This window comes from Condylostylus longicornis, unplaced genomic scaffold (assembly GCF_029603195.1).
Source record: "Condylostylus longicornis isolate FDR11 unplaced genomic scaffold, ASM2960319v2 ptg000092l, whole genome shotgun sequence".
In the NCBI taxonomy this organism is placed as follows: Eukaryota; Metazoa; Arthropoda; class Insecta; order Diptera; family Dolichopodidae; genus Condylostylus; species Condylostylus longicornis.
This window is the reverse complement of record NW_026578060.1, coordinates 1,730,539-1,752,268: the sequence shown is the minus strand read 5'-3', so window position 1 is coordinate 1,752,268 and position 21,730 is coordinate 1,730,539. Positions and strand designations below refer to the sequence as shown.

At 33.7% G+C, this 21,730-nt stretch overlaps 1 protein-coding gene across 5 annotated transcripts in view; it reads right to left on the bottom strand.

Moving 5' to 3' along the window:
• LOC129613823 (venom dipeptidyl peptidase 4) overlaps positions 1-21,730 on the bottom strand; it is a 73,912-nt gene that overhangs the window by 4,138 nt on the left and 48,044 nt on the right. For 3 of the 5 annotated variants that reach the window (XM_055528112.1, XM_055528114.1, XM_055528111.1), the window contains exons 2-6: positions 12,157-12,404; positions 2,444-2,695; positions 1,850-1,906; positions 698-1,790; positions 441-557 (exon numbers count right to left, since the gene is read on the bottom strand). In XM_055528112.1, the coding sequence (XP_055384087.1) occupies positions 441-557; positions 698-1,790; positions 1,850-1,906; positions 2,444-2,695; positions 12,157-12,222 (1,585 nt within the window). In that variant the 5' untranslated portion in view covers positions 12,223-12,404. Of the gene's footprint in view, positions 1-440; positions 558-697; positions 1,791-1,849; positions 1,907-2,443; positions 2,696-12,156; positions 12,434-21,730 lie in introns of all 5 variants that reach the window. The other 2 variants (XM_055528113.1, XM_055528110.1) reach the window with 2 other exon arrangements.

The window sequence follows — 21,730 nt, the reverse complement described above, 5'->3', positions numbered from 1 at the left end:
AAATAATACGTTGTGGCCTAATTCAGGGTTTTTTTATTATGTACAATTTTTAAATCCAAGCTTCCTTTTGAATTATCTTAATTATAGAAACCGTTACTTCTTTTTTGGAAAAGTACAAAGGACGCTACTGTGGCAACTGTAAAACATTATGGTGCAGGAAGAAATACAATTGCAGATAAACTTGAGTCGTAACATATTAGGTACGTAATCTGACGTAAGATTTTTAAAAATCTTAAATCCAAGTTAAAAAAATAATGCAAATAAATTCAAGAACAAGACCTTTGTTCTAAATAACTTTGTTCTAAAACATGCATAATCGAGTTCATTAAAGAATAACAATGGATTTTTTCAGTTAAGACGTATTAAATGTTCAAAAAAATAGCATTGAACTTAAAAAATTTATGTATGTATATGGTTTGTATTGTTTTGGTTTTACTTACCTCCACTGTATGACCATTGGAAAATATGAACACTTGGTGGATTAGGCCCCAAAGATGTTATAATAATGTTTTTGCCGCAAGGACTAAAGTCAACTGAGAAATAAGTTTGCTCAATTTCTGAAAATTAATAACCAATTGAAATATCTATAAAATTATGTATATATATAGTTACTGTAATACAAATTTGGCACAATTTAAAAATATGCAGTGCAGTACGATTCGATTTAGATTATATATATAAAGTCTTACATTCTTACCATTATATTTAATTAAATTACATGTTAAACATTGTGGTTTCCCAGTGTTTCTCTTGGATGACGATGCTTTAATTGCATATAAGTGTAACGATTGTGATTTTTCTGGTGTATTTGCCATGTAGAATATTATATTGTTATCGTGATCCCATTTTAATAATGATTGTACAACATATTTACCAGTTGTTAATGGATATGGTTTTTGATAACTACCAGTTGTCGACAATAGTGATAAGTGCCTATAATCACCATCTTGACCACCTTGATTATGTGGTAATATTAAGGCAATTTGACTACCATCTCTATTAATTAAAGGTGATGAAAATAAATCAACCCAACCAGTTTCTGACTTAATATTATAAGTTTCATGACGTTTTTTTGTTGTTAATACTTGTAAATGTGCATCGTTTTGTATTCGATTCATAAATACTGAATATAATACTTCATTATTTAACCATTCAACACTTGTTATAATATGTTCTTGTGTGTTTAATGCACTTGGAACAGGAACTGGTGATATTGCTTCCTCAACAATTGCCGAATTTTCTAATACCATTTCTAAATCAATTGTTTTTAAACTAACAAGTGGATTTGGAGTACCCGATTTTGGATATGATACATGTTTATTGATAGGATATTGATACCTAATATCACCCGGTTCACCATATAGTTGTATATTCATTACAAAGGTTGGACTATCATCAAATCGAATATATGCAATTTTTGTACCATTTGGATTAAACCACACAGCTTCATTACTACTGAAGACTTCTTCTTCGTACACCCAGTCAGGTATACCATTTAATATTCGTTTTTCTGGATCATCATCTGTTAATTGAATTTCTGCATCTAATGGGGTTTTTTTATAATATAAATTTCCAAAGTAATTAATTATTAAACTATTTCCTGTTGGACCCCATTTAACTAATGCTAAACGCTCGTGGTTCTCTTTAATTTTTATAGGTGTTAATATTTTTGTTTCTAAATCTAAAACATAATATTTTGCTACAAAACTGTGACGGAATAATTTGTATGATTCTTCAGCTATTAACAAATATTTTCCATCGGCGGATTTTGTTAATACATCTCGTATTCTCTGTTAATAAAATAAATAAAAATTAAAATTTAACAAATTTAAGATTTAGAGAAACTTACATTTACTTCCATAAGAACCTTCTTACTGTTAGTTAAAACATTCAACTCTACAACTTTCTGTAAAGAAAATTACAAAAGATATTTAATTTAAAAGCGAACATCAATCTGTTTAGTGCTTTGAAGAAGATTAAGATGTTGCTTGCTTGAAAAAATAAAGAATTTCCTTACAGGACTTCAGAATAATTGACATCGGACGAAAACAAACGAGCCAAGCCAACAAAAATTAAAAAATTTTTATCCTCAAAGTGAACTTGACCTATCGAGTCACAATGGTAAGTCACTGTTTTTAGTCTAGTTTAAGAATTTTTTTTTAATTTCTAACTCCAACACTCGTTCCTTTGTCATGCAATCTATCTGTTCAGAAGTTGTATGGGGAAATTTTCCCTTTATGTCCAATAAAAATTTAATATATTTCTTCTAAATGCAAGAAAAAACTACTACGAGTTGTTGATAAAGCTTAAAAACCGGTACTAAGTACAGTCCATAAATAAAAAGAAACACGAAAGCGTCGAGCAGTTTATAGAGAACGATTTGTTAATATGAATTTTTGTTACGATAATTGTAAAGTACTAGTAAACCTCAGTATATACTTACGTTTCCTTCTACAAATGAAACTGTATCACATCCTGACCATGTCATATTTTGTTTTCGCGTACTAAATTTACCCACTAAAATATCATTTAAAGATAATTTTACTCTAGTATCTTTTTCATCGGGCAAACCGTCAGTACTGGCATTAACTAATAATATCACAGCAACAGATATTAGTGCACCTATTACAATTACAGATATAATTGACAATATTATTCGAATATTACGAATTTTTCTAGTTGAATAAACTAATCCCTGAAAAGAAAAAAAAAGGAGACGTGAAAAAAATTAAAATTGGAATTCAAAAGTAAAGCATAATTTAAAAAAATTGTGTTAACAAAAAAAAATTTATAATAGTATTTTTGACTGGAAATGTCCTTAGAATTGAAATTCTTTTGTGCTGTAATTGACAATAGAAAATTTTAAGTTATATTTCTTTTTAATAAGTTTTCTATATTGTTATGTTTGTTTTGTATCTTCTCAGTTAAATTGTTCTAAGAGTAGGAGCGAGTTTAAAGCCATGTAAAGAAGACCATGTACAATTTCCAGTTATGAGAACACGAGGCCAGTTGAGCGTTTCTATTTATATATCTTCGATTGTCAGGCAGGGGTGTCTTCTATCACCGTTCGTTTTCTTAGCGGTGGTGGATGAGGTAATGAGAGGAGTTAATAAGATGAGAGGTATCAAATGGGAGTTGACTAGCAAATCATTGTACTACTGTACAGCTGTGAAACATGTTTGACTGACACACGTATATCAATAAAGCATCAACAGATGTCTAAGAATAATATGTGGACTAATCTGACCTAGAACAATAACAAACAATGAAGCATGGGCGATTTCTAGCCAGAAACCTATAAAAGCGACTATAAAATAAAGTAAGTGGGGATCACTGGAACACACGTTACGGATGTCGAATAATACGTTAATCAGGTAGGAATATTAGATTGAAAGGGGCCCAAAACCGCACTGTCACTCAGCACATACGTCAGCTGACGACAGGCGTCCCAAGTCAAGGTGGAACAGCATATGCCGATGACTGCGTGGCTAAGGGGGAGCTTAGTCGTTAGTATGCGGACTCTGGATACCAGGCGTCCTCCAGTTTAAACGAGCCTTCCCATGGTATGCCGGGCTCTGCCATGGGTGACTTTACTTTCCCGCGCTACTCGTGGGACTAGAAATGGAAAATAACGACAACAATAACAACAGTGACAACAACAACAACAATACTAAGGACAACATACAACCACTTAGTGCTCAAGGGTCTTCGGAACCAGAGCTTCTCTTGACTGACGCAGAGGAGGAACTCCTTCTCACGCCAGTGGAGGAAAAGGCGGCGCCTCCGATGGAGACGGATAATCAGGATCCTCTTGGACCTATTATCCAAAAAACTGAGGAGGACCTGAAAAGGTTGGACATCAGGGGAAAAAAACAATATTTCTCTGGTGCATCCAAGCGGCGTATCGCGGCTTATATCAGGGATGGCATGTCCCCAGAGGAAGCTCGCAGATATGAGAAGGAAAGGCTGGAAAAGCTGACGGCCTGCGGATCGGGTGTTGTGGCCGACCATCCCCAAAAGAGGGAAAGGTCGGAAAGCAACACCCCTGATGCAGGGCCCTCAAAGAAGAGGTCGATGAAGGGCAATGTTGAGGGAAAGGTCCCTGGGAACATTCCTCAACAAAACCCGAAAATGACTTCTTACCGGATGCGGTAGCACAGGTCAAGGTGGCCGTCACTCATAAACTGCATCCTGAAGAAAGGCTATCCGAAGTCCAGATGGGGAAAATCAAAGTAGCCATGATGGATGAAATGGATAAAGTTGTGGATTCTCATCCACAATTCACTGCAGCGTTGCAAAGAGATGGATGGATATCCGTAAATGCAACAATCAAAACACCAAGGAGTGGATAACCAGTGTCTGCAGGAAGATAAAGCCGTCGTGGTACTGGATGGCGACGACATGCCCAAACAGCATGTCTGCGTCACCTACGTACAAAAGGACGAGACAACCGTCAGTCTCTCCAGGGACAAATTTCTATGTAGGAGAGGGAAGCAAAATCCCAGCCTCAAGATAAGTTCCTGGAGGGTACTCAGGATGGATAAGGAAAAGGACGGGGGCTGCTTTATCACCTTTTCCGTGGATGATTCCGGATTGGAAGATCTACGGAAAGCGGAGTTCCGACTTTTCCTGAATTTCTTCCGTGTTACCGTTCGGGTTAAAGGAAGAAAATCCTCTCAAGGTGCTGGCGGCAGGGCAGGACAAAATAAAAAACCAGTGCCCACCGCGACAACGACGAACACTTCAGGCCAACCAAAAGAGCCAAAACTCATTGGAAAGTCTGAAGTCGCTCCGGAAATGGCGGCAAGGGAAACGGAAGGACCATCGACCAGCACGCCAAATACAAGCGTCCCGGGGGAACCAAAAGGGCTCAAGCCCATTGGGAAGCCCGGAACTGCTTCGGTATTTGCTGTTGGAGGGGCTAGCGTAGCACCTGGGACGGCCTTTGTCTAAAGCCTTTGTTTAAAGGGCCAAAGCCCATAGACAAGAGCCGGAGGAAATAATATGGCTGTGAGGTGCATCCAAATAAATCTACAGCATGCTAGGGCATCTACTGATGTTCTGGCTCATAGATTTATGAAGGATAGCCTTGATATCGCCCTTATCCAAGAGCCTTACATAGTGAAGGATCAGGTTAAGGGCCTAACAGGTGAGCTATTGTATGATAATACAACTGGGGGCAGGCCTAGGGCTTGCATCTTGTTTAGTAAAAAGCTAACGTATTTTCCCATTCCAGATTACTGTTCTAAGGATCAGGTAGCTGCGTTGGTGAAGGTGAAGTCCTGCGGGGGCTGGACAGAGTTCATTGTGTGCTCATCCTACCTCCCGGGGGACTGTGCCCACCCGGACGAGCAACTGAGGGATCTAGTGGACTTTTGTGGAAGGAGGAACTTCCAACTTATAATAGGAAGTGATGCCAATGCCCACCACACCGTCTGGGGAAGCAGCAATATAAACAAAAGAGGTGAGTGCCTACTTGAATTTATATACAGCAATAAATTAATGATTATGAATGAGGGCAATAGGCCGACGATAAATGCAATTAGGGAAGAGGTCCTTGACATCACCCTTTGCACTGAATTTATCGGCAGTAGGGTTGGTGGATGGCATGTCTCAAATGAGACATCCATGTCCGATCATAGGCAGATTAGGTTTGATATCATGGTCTCCGGGGGCCTGGCAGAAGAAATTTATCGGGTGCCCCAATCCACAGATTGGAGTCAATTCGAAACGCTCCTCATGGATGGGATTAGATCCGTTCCTGCTTCTGTCAGAATGGTGATGGATATCGAACTGGCCAGCGAGGCCCTGACGGCGGCTATTACTAATGCCTATCACGGGAGCTGCCGTGCTAAGCCGAGGCGGAGCAATAGGAAGTGCTCGTGGTGGAATGAAGAGCTTTAAAGGCTTAGATAAAAGACCAGAAAGCTATTCAATAAGGCCAAGGCGTCAGGTTCGTGGGAAGAGTATAAGGACTCACTCACAAAATACAATAAAGAAATTAGGAAAGCGAAGAGAATCTCGTGGAGGGCGTTCTGCAAGGGCATTGATGAACTCCCCAGCAGTGCGCGTCTTCACAGGGTGCTTTCCAAAAAGTATGCTAGCGGGTTGTTCCTAATGGAACGTCCTGATGGCTCCATGACTGAGAACGGAAAGCAGACGTTGGAGCTTATGGCGTCAACGCACTTTCCTGACTCGGAGATTCTTCGGAACCACTCAAATGCAGTCATCGAACCGGGGGCACCCTGGCCCAGGAGGGATGACTGGCAACGATCCCGTCTAGTCTTCACGATGGGCAGGATTAGATGGGCTGTTTTCTCTTTCAGCCCCTTCAAATCTCCAGGTGATGACGTGATATATCCTGCATTTTTGCAGAGGGGTTTCCAACATATCGCTAGAGCACTGTTGGGAATTTTTCGTGCCAGCTATGCGTGGGGCTACATCCCTCAGGCATGGAGGGTGGCTAAAGTGACGTATATTCCGAAGGTGGGTAAGCGACCAAGTAACCACCCAAAGTCTTTCCGTCCAATCAGCCTTACTTCTTTTCTATTGAAAGCAATGGAAAAAGTGATTGATAGATTTATACGGGACGGTGCACTGGGAAGCAATCCCTTGCATGAATCTTAGTACGCCTATCAGTCGGGAAGGTCTACTGTACTCGCTCTGCAGAGTCTGGTGGGGGTCCTTGAAAACTCACTGGAAGTGCGGGAGGTAGCAGTTGGCTGCTTCCTTGATATAGAGGGAGCTTTTGACAACACCCCATATCATGTCATCTGTGAGTCGTTGCACAAACGAGGGATTGATGCGACCACTAGCAGATAAGTCAATCGGATGCTACAGGATAGGATTATTAAGTCCACCATAGCTGACGATATACTCTTCGTCTCCGCTGCAAAAGGATGTCCGCAGGGCGGGGTTCTTTCGCACCTCCTGTGGTCCATTGTAGTGGATGATCTAATCGCTGCTCTCAGGGGCTCCGGGGCGCGTGTCTGGGGATACGCTGACGATGTGGCCTTCGTCGTGCGGGGAAAATTTGAGAGCACTATTTCTCAAATTTTCCCCGCTGTTGAAAGTTGAAAGGTGGTGCAAAGGCGTGGAGTTAAATACGTATAAATCCAAGCAAGAGCACTTTGGTCGCCTTCACCAGACGCAGAAGCAGGGACAGATTAACGAGCCCAATTCTGTTTGGTGAACGTATTAGTTACTCGAGGGAGGTGAAGTATCTGGGGGTAACCCTGGATGATCGTCTCTCTTGGAATACCCATATCGATGGAGTTATCGGGAGAGCTACGGCGGCCTTGTGGACGTGTAGGAGCTTCATCGAGGGGACCTGGGGAATTAGTCCCAGAATAGCACTGTGGCTATATACGGCCCTTGCTAGGCCCATCGTCACCTATACGTCGATTGTATGGTGCCGTAAGGCTCAGCAGGCGGGTTTGCGGGCCAAGCTGGAAAAGCTACAGAGGCTGGCCTGCCTGGGAGTGACCGGGGCGATGCGGACTGCTCCCACCGGTGCATTGGAGGTGATGATCGGATTGCCGCCACTGCACCTCCATATATTGAAGGAAGCTCGGCTGATGACTTACCGACTTCTCTCTGGCGAGGACGGGGCAGGGCTAAAGTTGGCCCACAGAACTCACAGAGACTTCATTGAGGGCGATCCGATTCTAAGAATAACCATGTCAGATACCTGTCTGCCGCGGTACAACTTCGACCACAGGTACAGGGTTCTGTTTCCCGATCGATGGACGTGGGATAGGGGTGGTCCGGTACTTAGGTCGGGTTCGAGCGTGTGGTATGCGGACGGGTCCAAAACGGAGTCGGGTGTGGGTTCGGGCGTATATGGTGTCCGCCCGGACACGCGTATATATGCAACCCTTGACCCGTATTGCACAGTGTTCCAGGCCGAAATACATGCAATAGAGATCTGTCTGAGAATCAATTTGGAAAGGGGGTATAGAAACCGCACCATCTATGTGTTCTCAGACAGCAGGGCTGCGCTGCTGGCACTCCGTTCAGCTCAGGTTACATCCATGGTCTGGAGCTGCCTTGCTGCACTTAGGGAATTGGCATCGGAGAACAGAGTGATGCTCATTTGGGTGCCGGGCCATAGTGGTCATGCGGGCAACGAAGTTGCCGATGGGTTGGCGCGGAGGGGATCTGGGGCTGCCTTTGTGCAGCCGCTGCCTTTCTGCGGTCTGCCTTCTTCCGCCGTGGGGGCCAGGCTTGCCTGCCTACTCGCGGCGGAATGCGGCCGTCACTGGCGGGACACAAAAGGGTGCCGTCATGCGAAGGTGTTTCTTCCGGCGGGCTCCGGCGGATTCGCCGCGGAGTTGCTGGGGATGAGCACTAGTCGGGTTCGCACTATTGCGAATTTCTTCACGGTTCACTGCCCGGTGAAGTACCACCTGCATAGGCTGGGGAAGTCGGGCTCCCCCCTGTGCAGATTTTGTGGGGGTGGCGATGAGACCGCCGTGCACATTTTTTTGTGGGGGTCCCTAAGTGTTCGGGAACTGTTGTCCAACTCCCTTAGGGATATCTCCGGCTTTGTGATTGGGACGGGGATATTATAGACGGGAGAGTGGGGTGGCTACAATAAGTCAAAAATGGCTGCGGTGGCTTGGGGGGATGCTCCTGTCCCACTCGGTTCCCTTAGAATCTACAATCTACAATCTAGATTGAAACCCACAGGGGAAAAGGAAAGTGGGTAGTCCACGTAACACACAGTGACATACCACGCCGAGGCCTAATCAAAGGGAATGAACAAACCAGAAAATAAAACTAAAAAATGTTTATATATTCTAATCTGTATTTTTTGAATGAGTTCTTAATTTTAAAATTTCGAAGACAATTTGATTGGCGATTCTTAAAGTCTACAAAAAAAAATATTTTGAAAAATTTTAAATGCGTTTCCTGTTACTCAATTTTGCAATTTTTCACACGTTTCGTTTCACTTCCTGGCAACAATTTAAACAGCAATTGTAATAATTAAACAGTTGCTAGCATCTTTATATGAACAATTTATTTAACATTAAAATAAAAATGTCCTGTTTAATTTTATAAAAGATTTAACAACCATTTTAACTATATTTCATAAATTATATTTTTCCTATCCTTTTTTCCTTTCTACATTGTTTGAATTATAGAGCAACGTTCTTTTTAAAGTGAAAACGATTTTAATTTGTTGTATGATAATTTGTTGGGTATTTCGGAATGTATTTTTTTTTCGTAATTTTATTTTGAAGATAAAAAAATACTTCAAATTCGGGGCTTAAAGTTTACATAAAGGATTATAAAAAACTGGCATCTTTTGTTAGTTTTGACCAGTCGTCAATTCAAAGATGTTTATGGTAATGTTTTAAAATGTTGAGCGAAAATATTTTCAATTCTTAGCAGAATAAGTACATATTATGGTATTCGGAAAATATCCCGCAAACTTCCCGACATATTATCAATGACAAATTGTTGGTACCTTATTACTAGCAGAAATATTATTCAAATACGAGTATAATCATTTTTAATCGCTGTTGTTTTATAATCTTGAAAGAATAATTTTTTGTAATTAACGCCACTTGATATTTTTATGCACCATAGTGGCAATAAAAAGACTTCTTAAAAATTTCTTTTATTTCTTTAAACAATTCTCAATAATTGTGATGTTATATAATAATATTACTAGTTAACATACTTGTACAATATATCGGCCTTGATGGTCCATTTTAGGTTCTTAAAACTTTTTTTTAATAAATTCACAAAAACTAATTTGACAAAATTTTTAAAGGCGAGAAAACGGAAAACTAAAACAAAAGATGTTTAAGAAATTTCCAACAGAGTTGTTTTCCTCATAATAGTTACTAGAGAGGAATTAAACAATTTAATGAAGGTACTAGATGGTTAATTATATAAGTTTATGGTAAAACAATTATGTTTAACATTTATAAATTAAGATTAAATATAATTAAAGAGAATAATAATAACCATAGAACCAATTTCGTAAAGTACTTGCATTAATTAAAAATATTTCAATTTACATTCTCAAATTAAAGTTTCACAAATTAAAATAAAATGAATTTTTTTATAAATAAAATTATAATGTTTTTACATCACCAAAAAAATATATGAAATTCAGTTTCTAATAGGTTGACGTTAAAAATTTTGTAATTTTTTTAGCACTTTTCCAAAAATTTTTTGAAAAAAAGTGCTTATTAGTTTCACTCTGTCCGTCCGTCCGTCCGTCCGTCCGTCCGTCCGTCTGTCCGTGTGTCTGTTTACAAAACTTCTACATTCTTAAAGATAGAAAGCTGAAATTTAATACGTACATAGATCTTTACTAGAAACTTATTTTCGCAGAACAAAATTTTTACCTATCTCCCCCCCTCTAGAAGTTATACCCCCCCAAAGCACTAAAAATGGCCTATTTTAACTATTTGTTGCAATGAAACCATAAGCATTTTTGAAATTTTGCAAACGCAGAAAGGCAGCGGCTTGGTTCCCCTACCGCGGTATACTATAGTTAAACTTTAGAAAAACAAAATGGCCGTTCAAATTTACCGTTATCTAAAGTCCGTTTTTTCCAAATTTTTGATATTGTTTTTCTTCTAGACCCCAGCCTGTAGAAGCTTGAAATTTTAGGGACTTTTAGACATTAACAAATAGTTCAATTCGTTAGAAGAAAAATTTTTTCCATCTCCACCCCCTCTCAAGTTATCGCCCCTTGAAATTTGTAAAATTTGCATTTTTGACACCTTATATTTCTGAAACCGCAAGTTTTTTCAAATTTCTACAAACGCAAAAAGTTAACGGTAAATTCCATGACATTAAAAAATATAATTATTTTTCTTAACTCACACAATTAACCCTTAAAATCGAGCATTATGTTAACCCCTTTTTATCTTAAATTTTGCTTTATTTCAAAGACTGCATAAATGGTTCATCCTGAACATATGCAATCCTACGTAGAACGAGTTTCGTATATGAATGAAAATAAATTTAATAGTGTGGTGGATATACATAGACTGTTTTTAAAAGCAGTATTTTCACTTGTTGAAGGGAAAAGTGCTACAATACAAACCATTGGTTTGACCCAACTTTATTTGTGTTGATATCGGATGGAAATTTGTTTTGGTGATCCGTTTATGATTTTCATTAAGAATTCAACTATATACCGAATATTATTGTAAATTTTGGATATCCCAAGAGACTATCTGACGTTTTACAAATTTTTTTTTTTTGTTGTAGTTAGTCGCAAAATTTAAGAGAAAATCGTACCACGGTTTGAAATTTTTCAAAAGTTAAATGAAACGGAAGTTAAAAACAAAAAAAAAACAAAGAAAAAGATGAAAATTCTTTTTCCGATCTGTGAATAATTATTGTTAATTTTTTTTGTGGAAACATAAAATTTAATAAAAAATGAACAAGCAAAAGTAAAAATTTCCTTATTAATTTACATTTTGTAAAGATTTTTTATAAGTTCTCGATTTCTCGTTCTTAGCTATGCATAAGGTCTAATTTAATTTAAAAAAAATCCTCGATGGAATAATATTTAAACGCAATGTTTCTAAAAATTGATAACTACTAAAGTAGATTCTATGATAATTTAAGCATTTGATGAAATAAAACCATTTTATTATGTGCTTATTTAATATTAATAAGTCATTCTTTTAATTTAAAAAAGAGTAATAAAAATTACTAGTTCTTCAATCATAAAATCGAATTATAGTTAATAATTATAATTAATAAACACTGCGACAAAATACTGGATAAATCAAGTAGATTGTGAATTCTTCCGTTTCAGTACGAGTCCAGATAGGAACTCCAGATCCTGATGAAGTCGATTCTTGTAAACCAAGTCCGCCAATATTTTCCTTCTGCTACTTAGGAGAAGCATCACTCAATCTCAAGCAACTAATCAATCGTATAGGGTTATGTTTTATTTATGTAAATTATTCAAAATTGTATACAATTGTATACAAATTGTATACATAAGTAAATGTATATACGGAAGAGATTTTCTGTTCAATTTATTTCTTCATGATATTTATTTCTCGGATTGAATTGCTTAATAAATTTTAATAAAAAAAAATTCAATAAAAGTTTTTTGTAAATATTTTATTTATTTTTGAATGTTTTTTGTAATATTTCTATTTTTTTAGTTACCTGACTATTTTGAGCATTTTCCACAGTTCCATTATTACCACCAGTCATTTTGATGTTATGTTTCATGTACAAAATACTGACAATTAAGTTTAAGTCAGAATTTCTTCTCTATTCTTAATTAATTAATATTGAGGTGTTACATTTATTATTTACTAAATTCAACTTTATTTCTTATTCTTAATTACAGAGTAATTTATAAATTAAATCTAAGATTTGATCAGTTAAATTGACTTTTTTAATTGTGTTTACTATTAAAGTAGCATAATAATTCAGAAATCTTAATTAATGAAATATTTAGTGTATAGATATTTAAAACAAAATGTTTAAAATATTCGGAACAAGATTGAAAAAAAAAAATCTAAAAAAATCTTGAAAAATGTATAATATAATTTTTTGAGGGGCGATTTTATTCTCATAACACAAAAGAATTACTATATATAGAGTGAATTTTATGGCATGCATTTATTACATATAAAAAATAAGTTTGGATTATTAAAAGTGTTATCCATCAATCCATTAACCGAAGTCATATTCAATCTGCAGTGCATATAATTTTAAAAGAACAATCTTTCTCGTTTATATTAAGTATATGTAAAATTGTATTTCTTATATACAAACTTATATGTATGTAAAGAAATTTTATATATGTATAAGAGGAAAATAAATCTATTCATCCAACTATTTTCATTGCAATGGATATTAAATCGCGTGCAATATAAAATACCTTCGCTTAAAAAAAAATAGATACATATTTATTACCGCAATAAATAAAAAACTAAAAAAATTAAATCGAAAATAAAAATCAATTATAAACGAATAAACCGAAATTAAAGCACTTAAAAGCACTGTTTATTGCCATACGAACGTATTTTCGTAGGCTATACTAAATTTGCTTTACCGTTTGTAACGCTAAGAAATAATTGTCTGAGATATAGATCCAAGTGTATGTTTTGATCAGCATCGAATTCTGAGTCGATTTCTCGTTGTCTTTCTGTCTGTCCGTCCATCCGTCCCAACGATAACTTAAAAACTAATTGAGCTAAGGTCACCAAATTTTCAAAAATGGTTTATATTAAATACCAGAACCCTATTTAAATCGGTTATGATCGGGTTCTAGTTCGGGCACCTGCCACACAACTTCCAAATTTATTTGACTATATTTCAGAAACTATAAAAGCTATGACATTGAAATTTCACACAAGTGATTATTTTAGTAGCGTCAATGTGTTTGATAAAAGTTGTTGAAAGTGCTTGGTTAAAAAAAGTTGTGGTATTGAAATTTCACCCAAGCGATTCTATTAGTAGGGCCAATGTGTTTGACGAAAGTCGTTGAATTACTTGGCCCCTACTGTTAGCTGACATACAACTTAAAAATTTATTTGGTTATATCTTAAAAACTTTTCAACCTATACAGCACTGAAAAATGAAACACGGTAAAATGGCAGCTATATTCATTAAAAGTTGTTGAGATCTCATGAGCACTTGTGATAGCTGCCATACAACTCAAAAAGTAGCTTGGCCATATCTTAGAAAATATTGAAAACGCAGTACTGAAATTTTGCATAAATTAATACGGCAACTTTAAGTCATAGCCAACTATGGAATACTTACTCGCACATAGGATAACGAATTCGTACGGGGACATCGCAGAGTGGACACGTTCAACTCTATTTTTTTCTCGTTTAAAAGTAATTTCACATAAAATGTTGAAATATAAAAATCGATTAGAAATGTTAAAAAAAGCAAGTTGAATTTTTTTCAAAACCACATTATACCTCTCAATAAAACATCAATTTCGCTTATAGGCAAACTTATGGTGGTTTAATTTGAATGTATGCATACAAAATGTATGCATCTTTTGTTTCGTTGTAAAGTGAAATAAAAATTCCCGTATTCAGTACAAGCGTATGAAAATGAATTTAATTTTGTAAATACAAAATAATAAGCAGGTGAGTACGAAATGGTTATATACGACCATATAAACGCCACATACGAATTATGAAATTTTCTGCGAAATGAAGCAAATTCGTTGTTTTGTTGCAGCTTCAAGTACATAAGTTCAGATTTGGATTCTGAATCAACATTTGTTTAAGAAAAATTTCTTCAACACTGTAACAAGTTCACATTTAAACACATAAATATATATGCGTATAATAGATTTGCAATAAAATTTTGAAAGTTTTCCTGCGAATTTCAAAGTAAGATCTCAACAATTGAAAAAGAACATGTATTTCAATATTTTTAAATTACAAATTATTAATGGTTCCACTTGTAATGCAAACACTTGTCGGAATGATTTAATTTCCAAGAATTAATAAGATACTTTGACATAAATTAAGAAATTCAAAAATCGTTTTGCATAGTTTCTAACCATTAAAATAACTTTAAAGATTTAAATTCATAAAAATAACCTTAAAACAAGTCAGAATGGAATGTAAAAAAAATTTTGATTTCCCGGATGTAAAAGAAGGAAAAATGTTAAATTCCATAATATGTAGAGAGTAGAAAAAAAAATTTACAATAATTCGAATAAAAAAGTTTTTATTTAAAAGCGTTGTGTTTTTCTTTTCCAACAAAAATTACACAAAATAAAACATATTCTTATTTTCCAAAACTTAATTTACATATTTATTGGCATATGAATACGTGTCCGAATAGTGTACATTGTACAAAAATAAAATACACATCCTTATGAATTTATATGTGAATGTGTGTGTTATGAGAGCAGATATAATATTCCTATCCAATTTGTTTCCGTATAACTTTTTCATAACTCAATTCCAGAAGATAAATTTAAAATTAATAAATGTTAACTGTTAATATGTTTAGATTGCTGCGTTTAAAAGTAATATAATTGAAAAGAGGATTTGTGAAAAACAGCTCCAGTATTTACGAGATGAAAAATATGTGAAAAACTGATCAAAGTCACAATTTCTTTTAGGTTAGAATTGCAAATACCGCATGATTAAAGGATTCGATTGGCCCCCAGCTGTTTTTTGTGTTCATCGCAAAATAAACATTCTAATTAACGCAAAATGATGCAAAGTTAACCTAATGAAAAATTAGGTATTAGGTAATTTATTAACATAAAGAGCAAAAAATTAGGTAATTTATTAACATAAAGAGCAGTTGCCAGTTGACAACGAGAAACTGAAAAAGCAATTACAGTCTTCCCCCAATAGCAAAGTAGAAAAAGTTTTGCCATTTATTAACAAAATTTTAAAATAGGCTTACGTATTCCAGCTTTACTTTATTTTAACTCATAAAATTTTGGAGTTTAATTCATGTTGAGTGTTTTTAGTTTTTGTTCTTTGTACAATGGATTTGTCCATAGGTTGAATGTTTTCATGTTTCTTTTCTTTTCTGATGTAGCGAAAAATAAAAATAAATAAGAAAACATCAAAAACCAGATGAACTGCAGAAGCATAACCAAAAAGATGTGTAAGGGAATTCGAATCACTTTGGCGGTTTGTAGTTGAAAACTTTTTTTATGTTTTCAATTTTTATATTGTTTCAGTTTTTTTTTTTTATTTTTGTTGATATTTCGCCCAAATAATACTTTGTAAAAATAATAGCTGACTTGCAAAATTTTTCTTTTTAAATACGCTATATAGTTTCATATACTTCGAAAATATTCGGGCTCCTCTATATATACACATACGTCCGTACATAAATATGTGTGTGTGGATGATGATGTTATATGTTTTTTTTATTGTTATTTGAATAGTCTGAGAATCCATTGAAAAAGGATTTTATTTTAATAGGATGTGCAAGATACAAATAGCGATTTTTCCTCATGTAAAGCAAAATAAACGTAGTTAAAAAAATTTAAAAGGAAAACAAGTATTAGAAGGAAGTCAGATTATTTATAACGTTTGTAAAATGGATAGAAAAGAGGGAAAAAGGATAATAAAAGTAATAAATTTTTAAATATTTAAAATTAAAAAAAAAATTAAAAAAATTTTCTGATGCTATCACTAAAAAATACTTTGCAATCATAACAAGTAACAAAAACGTTAAGGAAATGAAAAACAATATTTTTCCAAAATTGGTTGTCCGTTTGCTATAGTAAAAATGGTATGTAATATAAATATAGTTGTCGTATGTAATGGACTAAGTTATCGCAATATGGGCTCGTATAAGTAGACACTTGTATAAGCGCGAGTCTGAACCCGTATTGCTTGGTTTTTCAAAATGGTAATTAAGATTCGCCTGAGAGTAATCTTTAAAAGGCAATATAAAAAAAATGCACCATCTGTGTTTTCTCATATCGGCTCATTCGACATCCAAGCTGGGTGCTCGCACTCGTGGAGCTGGTATCAACAAAGGAGGGAGGGATTGTTGCCAATATAGGTCAACTTGCCATTTTACTTGAGGGGGTATTGAATATTACCTGGGAGGCTACTACGGAATATCATCATGCAAACTGTACCTTGTATTTTGTTCAAAGAAGTTTTTTCTAGAACTGCTGAAGATGGATCGAAGTCGGATTCGTGCTATTACTGGCTTCTTTATTGAACTATTGTCTGCTAGAATATCATTTGAATTTGTGTTTTTTACGCCGAAACGATGAGTAAGTGACCATATATATTTTGTGTGAGTTTTCTGCTCTGGCTGTCAAAAGGTGTGGATGGTTTAAGTGCAGCTTTTTCAGTGTTGCGGAGCTCACATCTAACTCCCTTAGGGATATCTCCGGGTATTTACTAGGGACCTGGGTATTATATAAGTGGAATATGGACGGAATATAATAAGCCATGGCTGGCTGCGATGATCGGAGGGGGGAGTTCCTTTGCTTCAGTAATCTACAAACAACAGTCTACAATTTTTATGATTTAATTTCACTTCGGACTTATGTTTCAGGGATTTATTGGGACAAATGTGTAATGGAATTCAAATAATATTAATAAAAAGTTCACATATAAATTAATTGATTAAAGTCTTTAATTTATACTTATAATCTATCTACAGGATGTGACCGCATAATTTGTAGCTGCAAACGTAATAAAGTTATTTATGAAAGAAAACACCAGCAAAAAACAATAGAACCTATAAATATGCTAAGTTGTTTTGTTGACTAAATGTGCTGATGTTTGAAATAATTGATTTTGCATCTTTCAATCACCTAAAGGTTGGTTTCCCTTTTTTCTGAACAAATAAGAAAAATTTTTTTAGCCATTAAAAGTGAAAGTGCTTAACGGTAAAAAGAAAGTTTTTTAGAAAGAGGCAAAGAATTGCCTCTAATGTTATTTTTTTCGAGCCGCTTACATTACTTTTAATGTTATTTTTTAGGATTGAAGCTTAATTATACATTTGTTGGTAGGAGAAGGATAAAAAAATATTTAGGATTCATTGATTTTTCTATTCGGTTTAATTTTTTTAGCCCGTTCTGGACTTAATATTTTTATAAAGCACAAGTTGATATATTATACATGTATTTTTTGTTAAAAAACAATAAACAATGCCGCACTACATTTGCCAGTATTAATATTACTTCTGTTCACTAAAGTTTAATTTATAAATTTAATTAAATTATTATTCATTAAATTTAGAAATTCACAATTTTTTAGTGTCACACACTAATTTAAAGTAAATATTTACACTTTTGTGTGTCAGTTTCTTAAATTTTCTAAATTTCTTTACATAACAAATGAAAGCAATATTTACTCAATTGCTCTTTAGAAATTTGTTTTTTTAAATATAGAAATCGTACAACATGTTCAATAATCATGTTGAAAATATGTTTTTAATACTTATTTTTATTTCAAAAAGTCATAATGAATATCTCAGAGCTAAAGTGAATTCCAATACATATAATTAAAATTTGCACTTATAGTTTTTCTAATATTAATGACTTAAGTTAAACAAAACTAATGGTTATAAGTAATATTGGAAATTGAATCCAATATTGAAAATCAAAAAAAAAGAAAATTAGGCTACGACCTTGTGCATCTAAAAAGTAATCAAAATTTTTGAAAATATTTACATAGTTTTCTTTACAATAATATAAGAGTAATGAAAATTCTCAATTACGATTTATAACCATTTTTGTTTCTTTTGTTGAAAATAAGAGTTTAGAGTACGAGCATAGAAATAAAAATGAAAATTATTAAAAATATTTTAATAAATTCTTGCATCTGCTGTTTTGTACGATAACGTTACAAATTCTCTAAAATTCTTTTAAATGAAAATATTTTTCTTATTGCTTTCCTATTTTCATATATTTTTTCTTTAATTTCAATATCTAAACCGTGTAGTTTTCATTTCTCACCCACAAAATTTTTATATTATTGTTCCATTTCGCAACCCATTCTCTCCTCCATGAACCAACATTATTTGCTAATATTTCAAACTATGTAACCATTCTATATGTGTACCGATATTAAGTTTAGAATAATAATAACAAAAAGAAAATAATAAAAATATCCGGCATTCTGAAATTTTCAATATAAGAGTAAAAAAAAGGACAAGGAGCACAAAAAAAATTAAATCCTTTAAAATTTCTAAAGCAAAACAAGTAGAACAAAACAAGAAATTAAAAATTGAAAAAAATGCTCTTTTGTCAAATTCAAAGTCTAGAAAAGAGCAAGAACAAAATAAGGAAAAAAACACAAATAGAGATGATTAAAATATGGCAAGTCGATAGAGAAATCCTTATCGATTTTAAGAAGATATAAATTCGGCATCCTTTTCTATAAGAAATTAGAAAAAGCAAAAAGAAAACATAAAACAATATTGGATAGCATAAGAAAAACTTAAAGAAACGAGATGATTTTATTTTTGGGTAATTCGAAGGGGTTCGTTTCTTTATGGTCATGATGAAAAGTCAATGAATGACCACCACCAATGTCTGCATAAAAAACGAATTGAATTTCAAGAAAATCAAAAAACAAGCGAAAAAACGAAATAAAAAAAAAGTGCTTCATTGTGTCAAGGACAGGAAATATTTTTCAATTCCTTTATGATGTTCTTTTCTACATAAATACCTAGGTGTACATTTTACATATACGTAGGTATGCATGTATGTGTGCTCTTGGTAAGTACTATTATCATGAGATTTTATTATTATTATTATTTTTTGCAAGTTTAATATTGAACTTATTTACCACAAATGTTTGTATATTTGCACAGTGTTTTGAAGGATTTAATATTAAAATAGTTGCATTTTCATCATTTCAGTACCATTTATTTTGTTTTTTTTAAGTAATAATAAAATGTTTTGTATGCATGTGCAAAATTGCAGTGGCTTAAAACATTTTGTGAAAGTAAACATAGGGTATGGAAAAAGAAAATTAATTAAAAGTTTTACTTGTATTGTACGGCCTTAAAATTGCTTTTGTCATCATTTTGAGAATTTTTGGCTAAATTTAAATTAAAAATAATCTCTTGAGCTAACTGAATGAATTACTATTTCTGAGTTATTTTAATGTAAGTATTATGTATATCACTTAATTGCCAACAAAATTTATTATAAGAATAGAAATATTTATTAATTTTTGTGTAAAAAAAAATTTATGCTTTGAACCCATTTGGCAAAAGGTAAACACACAAAAGTTCTTCACAAAATTCAAATAATAAATATTTGTATCACGTTCTGTTGTCCTATTTGGGTCCGGTAAAATATTAAGTTACATTATTGCTCTCACCACGGATCATCTATTATACATATAAAAGTTAAAAATTTTAGTATATTTTTATGTATCTATTGAATTTGGTTTGTCTCAATATCAAGTCGAATTTTATTGAAGAACGTATTATTGGTATTAATCAAGTAAAATATTATTTTTAATAAATTAATGTTTTCATTGAACTTCAATATTCATACATACTTATATACAAAGAAAATTTTAATACCAAAAATTTATTTTCTAAACTACTCTATGAAATTCTAACAGCATTATTATTTTTTGAATTTGAAAAATCTGCAATGAAAACGTTTAAAAGGTGCTGTAATGTAGTGGAAAAATAAAGTTAAATAGCTGTTTTATTGTGTTTTCATAAGGTTGCAATAAAATTGATTATGGAAAAATGCTTATTAAAATATTATTGAATATTGTGGTAGATCGATAGGAATGGAAACGGAAAAATGCTGCATATACATATTATATAGAGCGACAAAGGTAGACAATGCAAATAAAAATTTTTTTGTTATTTATTTTTAACAGATCGCATTGCATATAATGCGCGAGGTTATATGATGGCACCAAATGTGGTATATCAAGTTTTAAATGGAAACTCACTTCTCCATGGTAGGTGTAAAATAACTATGTTTTTTTATCTCAAGTGGGGCTATGTTACGGATTGATCAACTTTTGGGATGTGTCATGTCTCGGAATGGGGCCTTTTTAGGGGCCGATTTTACATTTTTAATAATTTTTAAGAAATATTCAACAGGTTAATTTGAAATTTTTTAGAGCTGACCTAGTGACTGCGAATCTTTGCCTGAGAAACTACCGAACTTTTGCAGGAAATTTACATTTTTGGTCATAAGAAGAGAAATAATCAATCAATTGTCTTAAAATTTAATATTTAAATTCCATTGGAATTAACTGACGAGCCTGCATGGAATTTGGCTGGCATAAAGCAAACCTTTACTAAGGCTCAAATTTACATTTTGTATGTTCACTATATTAATATTCACTATACTACTCCTTACTATTTGAAAAAAGTGTTTAAAAAGCATATTTTTAATCTTGTGCAACACATTTACTTAATTAGACAAAATACCTTACGTTGGGTTATGTGCTGACCACCTCAGTTTTTTTATGCCATTCGTAAATAAAACAGAATAAAAAAATCAGTTTCTTTGTTTGACAATTACTTCGCATTTAAATTTTTATTTTATCTGATAAATTTGATTTAAAATTTTTATGCATGAAATCCCATATAAAATACTTCATTTTGATGAAATAAGCCCAATCGCATTATCTATACTTACTTTATACCCGTACGAACTTATATTCGAAGGGTATACTACATTTGCCCTACGGTTTGTAACGTTAAGAAACAATGGCCTGAGATATAGACTCAAGTGTATGTTTTTGATCAACGTCGAATTCTGAGTTGATTTAGCTTTGTCTGTCAACGATAACTCAAAAACTAATTGAGCTAAGTTCACAAAATTTTCACAAAATATTGATTGTAGTAAATGCCAGAACCGATCAGGGTAGCTGCCATAAAACTTCAAAATTTGATCATTGATTATATCTCGGAAACTATAAAAGGTGTGGTATTGAAATTTCACACAAGTAAATATATAAGTAGGGCCGATGTGTTTGATAAAAGAGGTTGAAACTGCTTGGCTCTTTCTGGTAGCAACTATACAACTTGAACAGTAGTTTGGCCATAAACGGTTTTTTCTAATTCCGAGGGTTTTCTTTTACGATGGCCTGGTAACCTGTTGGAGCAATCTTTGGCGCGGCTTTTAGGAATTATTAAAGAGGTTGACTATTTTTTTTATATTTGAATATTGAATTGTAAGATTCTAGAGAAAACTTATGTATGTAAGTAAATATTCACGATTATATTGTATCCCTTTTTCTATAGTTCAAAATTTTTCTTGAAAATAAATGATTCA